Below are 12,792 nucleotides of genomic sequence, written 5' to 3'. Positions count from 1 at the left end.
TGCAACCCCTACATGACAATATTGATCAAGTAGAGAAAATATATTTTTGTACTAAATATATATATATATATATAACATTTTCTCTAATTCATTAAATGAGCTTGTACTCCTAATCTTGATATAATTATTATGATCAATGTGATTCGTTTATTGTTTTGATTTATCAAAACGTACAACTCTATTCAGAGTTAGTGTATGCCTAATAGATTGGACAATAACGAATAGCATTTGTGAAATAATAATTAGTTGATAGAATCCATGACTCGATTTAGAGTTTGATGATACCGCTTTATGTAAGCTTATAAGTTTTTATGTGAAAATCTGACCGGTGAATTTTGTATCTATCACATGAAATAGTTTAAGTGGAATTATAAAGGATTTAATTAGTTGATTAAATTAAATTGTCAGTGATTTAATTTAATTAACTGGTATTTGTGACCTTAACATGAGGAGTTAAAATAAGTGTTAGTGAATTTTCGAAATTCATATTGAGGAGTTCAATTGCAGTTTTTTAGTAGAATAAATTATAATTAATTATAGTAGGAATTAATTCATCCAAATTTTTAAATTAATACTATAATCAGTATCCTCTTATTATTTCTGTGGTCCCTGTTATGCCTAGTAAAAACCTGAATTGACTTGGGTAAAAAGTGACTTGGGGGAAAAGTATCCTGTAGAGTTAGAGTATGATTCTACTTGCACAAGCAGAATCCTACACGTGTTTTCGAGTCCTTTTTGGCTGAAAAATGAGTCTACATAAGGAAGGCGTTTTTCATCCGGTAACTCACTTTTTAGAGTTGTATTGTTCTTGCGTACTCAAAGTAATTTCGTCCAAGGTTTTACTAGGATCATAACAGAAGATTGCAATCTGAGATTCTTGCTTTGTGGAAGACCTGCAACGATTTCAAGAGGTTAGTGTTTCTAATCTCGTAATAATATCATTATCTAATTTATATATATGTGATGCCTGAATTGTATGCTTGATTCCGCTACACACGTTCTAACACTGCCTGCATGACAATATTGATTAATTTAGTATACTCAAATACGGATAAACTTTTTTCCCGTTAATTGGTTGCATGTGTGGATGTTTCCTGTAGCTTCTAAATAGCTGTAACATGACACCCACAGAGAAACACAAAATGTCAAATAAAACGGTCTTCAACATAATAAATTAAAGAAGAATATATTATTATCTTGTGGATAGGCATTGATGATGCTTGAAAAGTGCAAATCCAGAGGAACAAAAAATATAAGCTTAGCAATTGACAAGTGTCCCTCCACCTGTTCAATGTTCAAAGCAACTAAGCAAATAATTTTGACACGTAATTCATAATCTTTAATTTTTTTCTATATATAAATTATTCCCTACCACCTCCTTTTTTCCATAACACCTACTGAAAGAAGGGAAAATAGCTCAATGTTAGAAGAAAAAATTGTTAAGGCATTGACAAGAAAAGAAAGAAGACTAAAAAATGGCAAGGACAGTGGCAAAAACATTAGCAGCACCGTTGTTGTTTATTAACTTAGTAATGTATCTTATTGTTTTAGGTTTTGCTAGTTGGTGTCTCAACAGGTTCATTAATGGCCAAACTAATCATCCTAGTAAGTTCTTTATTTCTCTTTAGTTTTTTCTTCTTCTTTTGATAATATGTGGTTTTTTGTTTTGAATGGTGCACAAAAGGTCAAGTCATATAGATATATTTCTTTGTTTTATTTTATTTCAAGATCGTTTAGTTTGGATGTCTTTATGAAGAGTTTATCGATTACATATTTCTCGATATTTGCATGCAGCAACCAAATGAAGTAAATATATATGAAGACAATAAGATGTTATATATTCTTCAATTTATGTGACTTCTTTTTCGTTTAGTCTTCCTAAAAAATGATAGGAGTATATATATTTATATAATTGGCGTTTGAAATTAAAAATTGATGAGTCTGAGAGAAAGAGTGAGTTTAGTAGTATCTTTTACTTGGAAGGCTTAGTAAAGTGCAACTCGGTGCATTAAGTTCTCGTCTAAGTGCCGGACCACAAGGTATACTGTACGTAAATTTACCCTGTATTTTTGCGAGAGTTCACGGCTTGAAGTTATGAAATTCATAATTTCTGGTCATATGACAGCAACTTTATCGATTATGTCAACTCTTTTCTTCTACTTGAAAAGTTTAGTGAATTTGATATTATGTAAATTTTTGCAGGTTTTGGAGGAAATGGAGCGACGATGTTCTTCCTCGTATTCGCAATATTAGCAGCAGTATTAGGAATAATATCGAAACTGATAGGTGCAAAACATCTAAGGACATGGAGAAATGACAGTCTTGCTGCTGCTGGTTCCTCTGCTGTAATAGCCTGGGCTGTGACTGCACTAGCATTCGGGTACTTTAATATCTTCGTAGACATTGTATTTAAAGTGGATTTGATTTATAAATAATTTCACAGTTGCTACTAATTAGTGTAATTTAGCATGTTGTATCAAGTAGTAATTGTTTCATTTTATTAGATAATTATACATTTTTTGTCATGCTTTTAAAATTAATTTATTTTGAAATGCGTTTTTGGAAATAATTTATTTTGAAATAGCATTAGTTTCAATTGAATAAGTTCAACCTTGAAAATAAGGTGGTTTTGTCTGTTTGGCGTTACTTATAAAATTAGCTTATTTTGTAATTGTGTTTTGTGAGCAAGTGGATTTGTGTTTGACTAATCAATTTAAAAAGTATTTTGAAACTTACTTATGAAAGTTGTTTGTGTTTGGCCGGCTAATCAATTTGTTGGCCAAACTTTTAGAGAGTTCTTTTAAGTTAATTTTTTTAGAGAGTGATTTTTTGTGTTTTTGGGGAGCAAAAAACATTTTATCAAAAGTTTCTTCAAAGTTTTAGAGTCCCTTTTTTCTGCTTTTCAATTCTCAAAAATTGATTTTGCTTCCCATGAAAACCATTTTTTTTTCACGCCTTATTAGTTCCACCTATATTATGGAAAATGTACAACACTTAGTATTAATTAGTAGCATCGGTTTAAGTTATTTTAGTTCATAAGATGAAGTAAATACAACAACAACAACCCAGTATGATTGTACCTCAAGTAGTTTATACGCAGTTCTTACTCCTACCCCAGTATGATTGTACCTCAAGTAGTTTATACGCAGTTCTTACTCCTACCCTGGGGTAGTCAGGATAGAGAGACTGTTTCCGATAGACCCCCGGTTTCCTCCCTCCGAGAAATCAAATCCTCACTATGTAATATTTACATAATCATTCTGCAAAAAAAGTGGTAATTACGTTAATGATAATATGGTAATTAAGATGGTCATTAAACTGCTACTACCTTAAAAATCATTGATAGTGTTTAAATCCACTTCTTATTTAAGTGATTTGGGTGGTTTAATAGTTACTATTTGTAATACTGTCAATATGAAAGTTAATAGATCTTAACCAATTTTTATTTTGTAGATTGGCATGCAAGGAGATTAACATAGGAGGCTGGAGAGGATGGAGACTACGAGTTCTTGAGGGTTTTGTGATAGTACTTGGAGTAACCCAACTTCTCTACGTTCTAATGCTTCACGCTGGGTGGTTTAGCAGCACGTACGGTCCGGGATACAGAGATACTGAATACGGTGTCGGCGGCGGAGTTGGAGAGAAGGGTACTACTGGTGTCACCGGAGCTAGGGTTTAGCAGCACGTACGGTCCAGGATACAGAGATACCGAATACGGGGTCGGCGGCACTCCCGGCGGAGTTGGTGTCACCGGAGCTAGGGTTTAATTTAGTTTAGTTTTAAGTACGTCTTTAATTCAATTTGTACGTAGTGACCATGATATAGTTCATGAAAACAAGACTTGAATTTGTGTAAGCTGATATATTAGAGTTTAAGTTTGTGGCTCTGTCAAGGGCACTGAACTTGGCTGTTTAAGTGTATTTGGTTTATCCTTTGTCCTTTTAAATGTGAGGTGACGTGGAGTTGGTGGTTAATTTGGTTTAATTTTTAGTTTGAAGTTACGTTATTTTCATTGTTCTTATAGAAATGTGTCATTAATTATAAATTATGAGTAATTGTTTTGCAGACATGATTAAACAACATTAATACTTTAGGCAAACTTTTAGGAAAAATGTGTCTTAAGTTAATAGAAGGAAAAATATTTGAAAGAGTAAAGTAATAAATTGCACAAGATAAGATTTACGTGGTTCGATAATTTTGCTTACTCCACGGCCACATAAAAAATAACTCTTTATTAATTGAAAAGAGAAAGAAGAAGTTGAGGAATGATTTGCAAATGAAAATACATACCCCTTTTATAGGCATTTGAATGCTCTGCCGAAATAAGCGCTTATATTATACTCTTTTATAGGCATTTGAATGCCCTGCTGAAGTAAGCGCTTACATTATACGAATGCCGATGTAAGCGCTTACATCATACGAATGCCGATGTAAGCGCATACATCATAAGAATGCCGATGTAAGCGCTTACATCATATGAATGCCGATGTAAACGCATACATCATAAGAATGCCGATGTAAGCGCTTACATCATAAGTTAATCTTTTTTTTCTTTTTTTTATTTTGTCCACTTTTCTTTCTTTCACATACAACAGCAGGTTTGCTACTATTAATCTCCCCCCAAACCTATGTCACATCAAGAAAGAAATTAAAATAAAGATTTGCTATTCGCTGGTGGCGCCTTCACCCTATCAGTCTTGAAGGCTAACTGAGGCAGTGCACAGCCTCAGTTTGTCAATACCGATAACTTTGGTCAACATGTCTGACGGGTTCTTTGATCCTGGTATCTTCTGCAGGGAAAGAGTTTCTTCACTTATCAACTCTCGGATATAATGATACCTCAACTGGATATGCTTCGATTTTGCATGAAACACTGGATTCTTGGCAAGATGAATTGCACTCTGGCTATCGCTGAAAAGCTCACAATTGTCCTGCTTTTTACCTAGCTCTTTAAGAAAATTCTTTAGCCAAATCATCTCTTTTCTAACTTCTGAAATTGCCATGTACTCTGATTCAGTGGTAGATAGAGCAATACTTTTCTAAAGTCTAGACATCCAGCTAATAGCAGTACCATCCAAGGTGAACACGTAGCATGTGGTACTTTTTCGACTATCCAGATCGCCGCCTAAATTTGCATCAACAAAACCTTGTAAGATAGTATTTCTCCTTTTAAAACAAAGTGTCATACCTGAGGTGCCTTTGAGATATCGCAATATCCATTTTACACCTTCCCAATGCTCCTTTCCTGGATTTGACATGTATCAACTGACAACTCCAAATGCATGGGCTATGTCAGGTCTAGTGCAAACCATATCATACATCAAACTTCCTACTGTTGAAGCATATGGAACTTTGGACATGTACTTCCTTTCTTCATCTGTCTTAGGTGATTGGTCCTTCGACAGATTAAGATGGCTTCCGAGTGGGGTGTTTCTGGTCTTTGCATCATGAAGACTGAACCTGCTTAGTACCTTCTGTATGTACTTTTCTTAAGACAATTTTAATGTTCCTTCAGACCTGTTTCTGCTAATCCTCATCCCAAGCATTTGCTTAGCTAGTCCTAAGTCATTCATTTCAAACTCCTACGCCAGTTAGCTTAACCTTGTTGATCTCATTTATGCTAGATCCTGCAATTAGCATATCATCAATGTACAATAGTAAAATGATATAGGATTTATCAAGATTTTTGATATAACAACAATGGTCCATCTCACATCGTGTGAAACTATTATTATGCATGAATCCATCAAATTTCTTGTACCATTGTCGGGGTGCTTGTTTCAAACCATACAAACTCTTCTGCAACTTACACACAAGGCTTTCTTTACCAGAAACTTGAAAACCTTCAGGTTGCTTCATGTAGATGTCTTCTTCAAGGTCACTATGCAAGAAAGCAGTTTTAACATCTAGCTGCTCCAAATGCAAATTTTCTGCAGCTATGATACTTAGCACCAACCTGATAGTAGTTAATTTGACTACAGGAGAGAAGATCTCGGTGTAGTCAATCCCTTCCTTCTGCTGAAAGCCTTTTACTACTAATCGTGCTTTGTATCTCTTCTTACCATCATGCTCTTCCTTGACCCTGTACACCCACTTGTTTTGCAATGCCTTCTTTCCTTTTGGTAACTCTGTAAGTATCCATGTTTTATTCTTTTGAAGAGAATTCATCTCTTATTTCATGGCTAGCTTCCACTTATCAGAGCTTATCACCTACATTGCTTCAACAAAATGCTCTAGTTCTCCAGCATCAGTAGAAGTAAATAGTGGGGGGAGAGAGAGAGAGAGTTAACCTATCTGGAGTATTCGTGACTCTTTTAGATCTCCTTAATGTAGGTTCAGGATTAACTGATCCCGAATTTGATTCAAGTCCCGACTCTAGATCTGGTTCTCCATCTGATTCTATCTCTGGTTCTGGTTCTGATCCAGATTCGGCTTCTGGTTCGGCATCTTCAATTTCAAATCCAGTTGTAGGCTCTATAGCCAATTCATTTTCTGAGATTTCTTCTAACTTAAATGTTTCAGATGTCTGTCTGCTGGTTCTGGTTGGTTCTACTTCAAGCTTGTCTTTGTACATCATATTTTCATTGAATGTGACATTCGTGTGTCTTAGGATCTTTCTATTCTGATCATCCCAAAATCGATAACCAAAATTATCATCACCATAGCCAATAAAGAAATATTTCTTGGCTTTAGGATCAATCTTATCTCTATCATTAGAGTTTACATGCACATAAGCAACATAACCAAAAATTCCAGATGTGAGAGAGTTACCTCCTTTCTTGTCCATACCTCCTCAGCAATTTCAAAATCTAGCGGTACAGAGGGTCCCCTATTTATGAGGTAAGCTGCCGTGTTAACAGCCTCAGCCCAAAAATATTTCGGCAATCCAGAATGTATTCTCATACTTCTAGCTCGTTCATTCAGGGTTCTGTTCATCCTCTCAGCAATGCCATTTTGTTTCGGTGTTCCAGGAATTGTCTTGATCATTCTGATCCCATTCTTAGAGCAGAATGCTTTAAACTCTTGACTATCATACTCTCCTCCATTGTCAGACTTCAGACATTTTAACTTTAGACTTGTCTGATTTTCAACTTCAGCTTTCCATCTTTTAAAGGTAACAAACACATCAGATTTATTTTTCAGAAAATAAACCCATACCTTTCTTGTGGAATCATCAATGAAGGTGACGTAATAGTGTGAGCCTCCCAGAGAAGTTACAGGAGCAGGTCCCCACACATCTGTATGCACTAGTTCCAGCTTCTCTTTCTTTGGCGTCCTTCCCACCTTTGAGAAACTAACTCTCTTTCGTTTCCCGTAAATGCAATCTTCGCACAAACCTAATTCAACATGCTTTAGGTTTGGCAACTTTTTTTTGGATACCAACAACTTCATTCCCTTCTCACTCATATGCCGAGCCTCCGGTGCCACAATGTTGTATCACGACCTTGATCAATTGTTACTATAGTATCTCTCTATATTGTAGTTGCATACAATGTTCCCTTCTTGAAGCCTCGTGCCACAACCAAATGTCCTTTGGTTATCTTCCACGATCCGTTACCGAATGCTGTTGTATATCCTTCACTGTCAATCTAACCCATAGATATCAGATTTTTCTTGAGGCCAGGAACATTTCGGACATTCTGCAATTTCCACAGCGTGCCTTGTGAAGTCTTTATATGAACTTCACCTTTCCCAAGAATGTCCAGAGTGTCGTCTGCTAGATAAACCTTCCCGAATTTTCCAGCAATATAATTATGCAATAATTCTTTGCATGATGTAGAGTGAAAGGATGCACCTGAGTCCAGAATCCAAGATTCGACTGGACTGTTTGCACAACAAATTAGTGCATCACCCAATTGTTCGGCAATTGCATTTGCTGAATTATCATCCTTGTATTAATTGTTCTTTTTCTTCTTTGGCTCTCTACACTAACTACTGTAGTGACCCTTTTTATCGCAATTCTAACACGTAATGTCTTTGCGATTTTTGGATTGCCGTATTCTCCTTGACTTTGATCTGCCACGACCATGACTTTGTCTTTTTTGGCTGCTTCTCCCCTGCTTTCGTTATTAAAAGAAGATCCTGGGAAATCAATTGATTCTCTTCGACGAATATCTTCGCTTAGAACCAAGTCTCTAATATCATCCAATTTGAGTTTGGTATTTTCCGATGAACTGCTAACTACAGTTACTGTTACAGACCAACTCTCTGGTAGAGATGATAGTAGAATCAATGCCTTGACTTCGTCATCGAATGTTATATTAATAGAACTCAACTGAGTTAATATTATATTAAACTCATTGATATGTTCCGTAACTGATCCACATTCTGTCATCTTTAAGTTGAACAATCAACGCATCAAATAGTCTTTATTTGAAACAGATGGCTTCTCGTACATATTTGATAACGCCTTCATCAGGCCTGCAGTGGTCTTCTCGTTAATGATGTTAAACGCCACATTTCGTGTTAGCGTCAAACGAATCACACCAAGAGCTTGGCGATCTAATAGATCCCAATCCGCTTTGGCCATAGTCTCTGATTTTACCTCGTTTTTTCTGGTATAAATAATCCTCTATTTGTATTTTTCAGAATCCAAAATTTTTGCCATTGAACTTGTCAATCTTAACCTTCCCTTCATCCGATGCCATTTTTCACAAAAAAAAATATGTGAATAGTGCCTTTGAATAGTAACAATGATCAATAGTGTCGCACTATTCTTGTGAATAATACCTGCACCAGTACCGTACTTTTCTATCAGAATTACACTGTTTGTGCTCTGATACCAGTTGTTGGAAAATATGTCAGGCTAATAGAAGGAAAAATATTTAAAAGAGAAAAGCAATAAATTGTACAACACAAGACAAGACAAGATTTACGTGATTCGGCAATTTTACTTACTCCACGGCCACACAAAGAATAACTCTTTATTAATTGAAGATAGAAAGAAAAAGTTGAGGGACGATTTGCAAATAAAAATGCATACCCCTTTTATAGGCATTTGAATGCACTGCCGAGGTAAGCGCTTACATCATAGGAATGCCGATATAAGCGCTTACATCATACGGATGTCGATGTAAGCGCATACATCATAAGAATGCCGATGTAAGCGCTTACATCATAAGTTCATCTTCTTTTATTTTTTTTATTTTGTTTTGTCCACTTTTCTTTCTTTCACATACAACAACATGTTTGCTACTATCAAAATGATAGATATGTGTTATGAAGTTATCAAACAAATAGGAACTGAGAATTGATCTTTAATTAATTGAAACTCAATACATGGAATTAGGGAATAACTAGATAGACATTAACATAACTAAGATAGGAACAGAAAGAAAGTATGGAGAGAGACAGAGCCACAAAGAGAAATATGTGATAGAGACTAGAGAAGGAAAATATGCTAGAGAGACTAGAGAAGGGAAGTTTCTAACAATATTCAGCATACTGATTCCTTGTTGCACTTTTTGGGCCTGGATCCCAAATTAACCTTTGTGAAGGTCTTTTGGCCTTGTGGCTTCTTCTCGGCCCAATAATTCTTCTAAGCCAAATAGCTTGATTCATAACAATATATATATATATATATATATATATATATATATATATATAGTTTTGACTGCAGGTTAAAAGTGATTACAGTAGTATATTGCTTGTATTGCTTAATTTTTATGCATATCAAAGGTATACACTTCATATTGCTTATTTTATTGGTGTGGTGGTTGTTATAGAGGCGATTTCTTTATACCAACAACCGGACATCGAGATGTTAATTTACAGCAAGGTTAAAAAGAAACAACAAGATTAACAAGAAATTGTTAGAACTGATTGAATGAGGATTTAATGAATTATTTATAGTTCTTAAAACTATTTAATTACTCCGGCATGCGACGTTTCCATGGTGGAGGTTGGGTTCCATAATTAATAAAAGGTATCGGATAAAAACCTACACTCACCGATATTTTTACTAGTCCAATAAATGTGAAACACATATCCCTAGTAACTAGTCTTAAGATACGCGCTTTGCGCGTGTACTTATATCAAGGGGTATACAATTTTAAAATATCACATAATGTGTTTGAGTTATAAAATAAAATTTTAAAAATGATAAGTTCTTGAAAATAATGACTGTTAATCTCATTTAGCTAACTTAATAAAGAAAAAACTCGCTCCACAAAAGCCCTTAGATGCCTTATTGTGATTTCAAAAATAATTTTTTTTTTTTACCTAATATTGAAAACACATTAATCACAAAAATTAATTTTCAAATAAAATAAATTTAAAAGTTAAATCTTTTGTTATTTTAGAGATTTGAAAATAAAGAGGTTGCGTTGTATCATAGAAAAAATCCATAGGTAATGATGCAAAGTCTAAAAATGATTAATGATGAGTTAATATTTTATCAAAATAATTTAATATATAAAAAATATAGGGAGCTATCGTGTTTTGAAATGAATGTGAATAGAAACAAAAATTAATTATAAAATTAATTCAATTTAGAATGCATTTTGTCTACTGCTATTTTATCACTATTGATTTAAGTTTGTATACTTACCAATTTGACTCTTAATACTATAGAATAATTGTTTTGTTTTATTTTTTATATCATCCATTATCAGTGCTCTTTTTATAAAAATAAATTTAATTATCTAGCCTAAGAGTTTTCTCAACTTGAAAAATAAACTTACTTATATAATGAATTTGAAAAGAAATTGAATTGGATACTTTTAATTGCTAATTAGTTAATTAATATAGAAATTAATTATTTGTTCTCAACCTTAAAGGGGATAATTTTTGTGTTGATTCAAATTCATATTAGATCATCCAAGCTTTAAATATTTAAATGTAACATTAATTTTATCCAAACATTTATAACATGAAAAATTCTAATACCCTTTGAGTTTGAACTAATATTAATTTATCTAAAGTTCAATTTAATTAGATATTTTTTTGTGATATACTTTAAGTACCTTAATGTTTGAGTTCGTACATTGTTCAAATAAGAACAAATTTAATAGTCAAAACTTAGAGTTAATTTTAAAGTATTAAAATAATAATTTGTCTAACGTTAATTTGTCTTCAAAGGATAAATTTATTGATCATTATTTGGCATAACGTCTTCTTGCTTTGATAATAGTAAGTAGTAAGTAGATATTTGCAAAACAAAGACAACGAAAGAGGAATCAAATAAGGATGGGACAGTTAAAAATTAACGCTCCAGAAGAGTTGACTTTTTTACTATTTATTTAAAGTAAAATTTAATTGATTTAAAGTCCTAATTTTTAGGTATGTAATTCAAATTAGGAAAGATCTAATAACCAAATTCCAACGGATTTTCGAGTCCTAATTATTTAGAAAATAATTAAATGACTATTTTATCTAGTGTAAAATCTATTTATAAAAGGTAAAAATGACAAACGACATTTTGTTAAGAACTTTCGTGCATCATATATATATATATATATATATATATATATATATATATATATATATATATATATATATATAAAGACAGACATTTTGTCACTTAAATTTGAAAGCGTAATATGTATTTTTCCTTTTTGGTTGTAACTTTAAGTTGCCTAATTTAATTTAATATAAATATTGAGCGTGAATACAGATCTCTATGAATGTACTTATTACTTAGAGAAGTAATAAGACAGGCATGGGTCACAATTGAAGGTATACCCGCTTTCACAAAAATTTACAAACTTGTCCATTTTAGAATCAACTTCAGACTAATCGAATTTGAAGTTAAAAAAAGAAAATTAATATGAGTGCAATGCACTTAAGGCCAATTAAGTCTAAAGTACAAAAATTGCACTTAAGATGCATTTAAGGCCAAATAGGTCTGAAGTGCAACAAATATTTTCATGCACTTAAGTCAAATAGATCTGAAGAAAAAATTGCTCTTCAGATGCACTTAAAGAAAAATAGGTTTGAAGTGCAACTAATATTTTCATACACGTAAGGCCAAATAGGTTTGAAGTACAAATTGCCCAAAAATAGAAATTTGTTCTTCAAATTTCAACAATCCAATACAGGATTTAACACATAAATCTACTCCAAATGAATTCAAATTTGATACATAACCTCCAAATATCATCAAGAACAAGCCACAATCATCTATTTTGTCAAAATGATAATAAATCTAACAAACCCATTTTGTAATTAAAAATAAGAAGAAAAAATCCTAAGCAGTAGTAAAAAATAAAGCGCCACCTTTGTTTTCACATCGAAGAAAAATAAGAAGAAGGATGAGGAGAAAAAGGCTTGAAATTGTCTAAACTTTAGGTACTAGTTAAAAAAATAAAAAAGTTGTACAGATTAAATGGGGGCGACCAAATAGGGCGCCCCATGAAATTTTGATGTAGCTTGATGGTTTTGGGCCTAAAAGTCTAGCTGGACTTAATGAACCCCTTGAGGACTTCTGATTTCACAAATATGGGCTTTTTTTATACAATTGGTCCAGATAAAACTTATTCATTTTCTGATATATCCCTTCATCCATTATATTGCATTAATTAATTTTATTAGTGGTGAAGACTGGCATTAGAGTTGCAACTTTTGGGTAATTAAATTAAATTAAATTAAATTAATGAGATATAACAGATTCACTAGCTAACCAGAGTCGCACATTACGACTTTATATCTAGGTAAAATGATTTGATGGATTCGGGCCCTTAACTTCGAATTTAATAGATGAAATTCAAAAATTGTCAGATTTACGAGTAGTAATTGAAAAATAGCCACAGTTTCAAAAGTAATCGAAATTTAGTCACTTTTCATGTAAAGATA

At 33.1% G+C, this 12,792-nt stretch overlaps 1 protein-coding gene across 1 annotated transcript; it reads left to right on the top strand.

Moving 5' to 3' along the window:
- The first annotated feature begins 1,382 nt into the window (after window positions 1–1,382).
- Window positions 1,383–3,902, top strand: LOC104111821 (membrane protein PM19L-like). Its single transcript, XM_070186037.1, has 3 exons — window positions 1,383–1,605; window positions 2,203–2,380; window positions 3,454–3,902. The coding sequence occupies exons 1-3, from the start codon at window positions 1,476–1,478 to the stop codon at window positions 3,677–3,679; spliced, it is 534 nt and encodes a 177-aa protein (XP_070042138.1). The 5' UTR covers window positions 1,383–1,475; the 3' UTR covers window positions 3,680–3,902.
- Window positions 3,903–12,792: the final 8,890 nt, after the last annotated feature.

The sequence above is a fragment of the Nicotiana tomentosiformis genome, chromosome 9 (assembly GCF_000390325.3).
Source record: "Nicotiana tomentosiformis chromosome 9, ASM39032v3, whole genome shotgun sequence".
Lineage (NCBI taxonomy): Eukaryota > Viridiplantae > Streptophyta > Magnoliopsida > Solanales > Solanaceae > Nicotiana > Nicotiana tomentosiformis.
The sequence above is the reverse complement of the archived record's forward strand: the minus strand, read 5'-3'. Positions and strand labels throughout refer to the sequence as shown.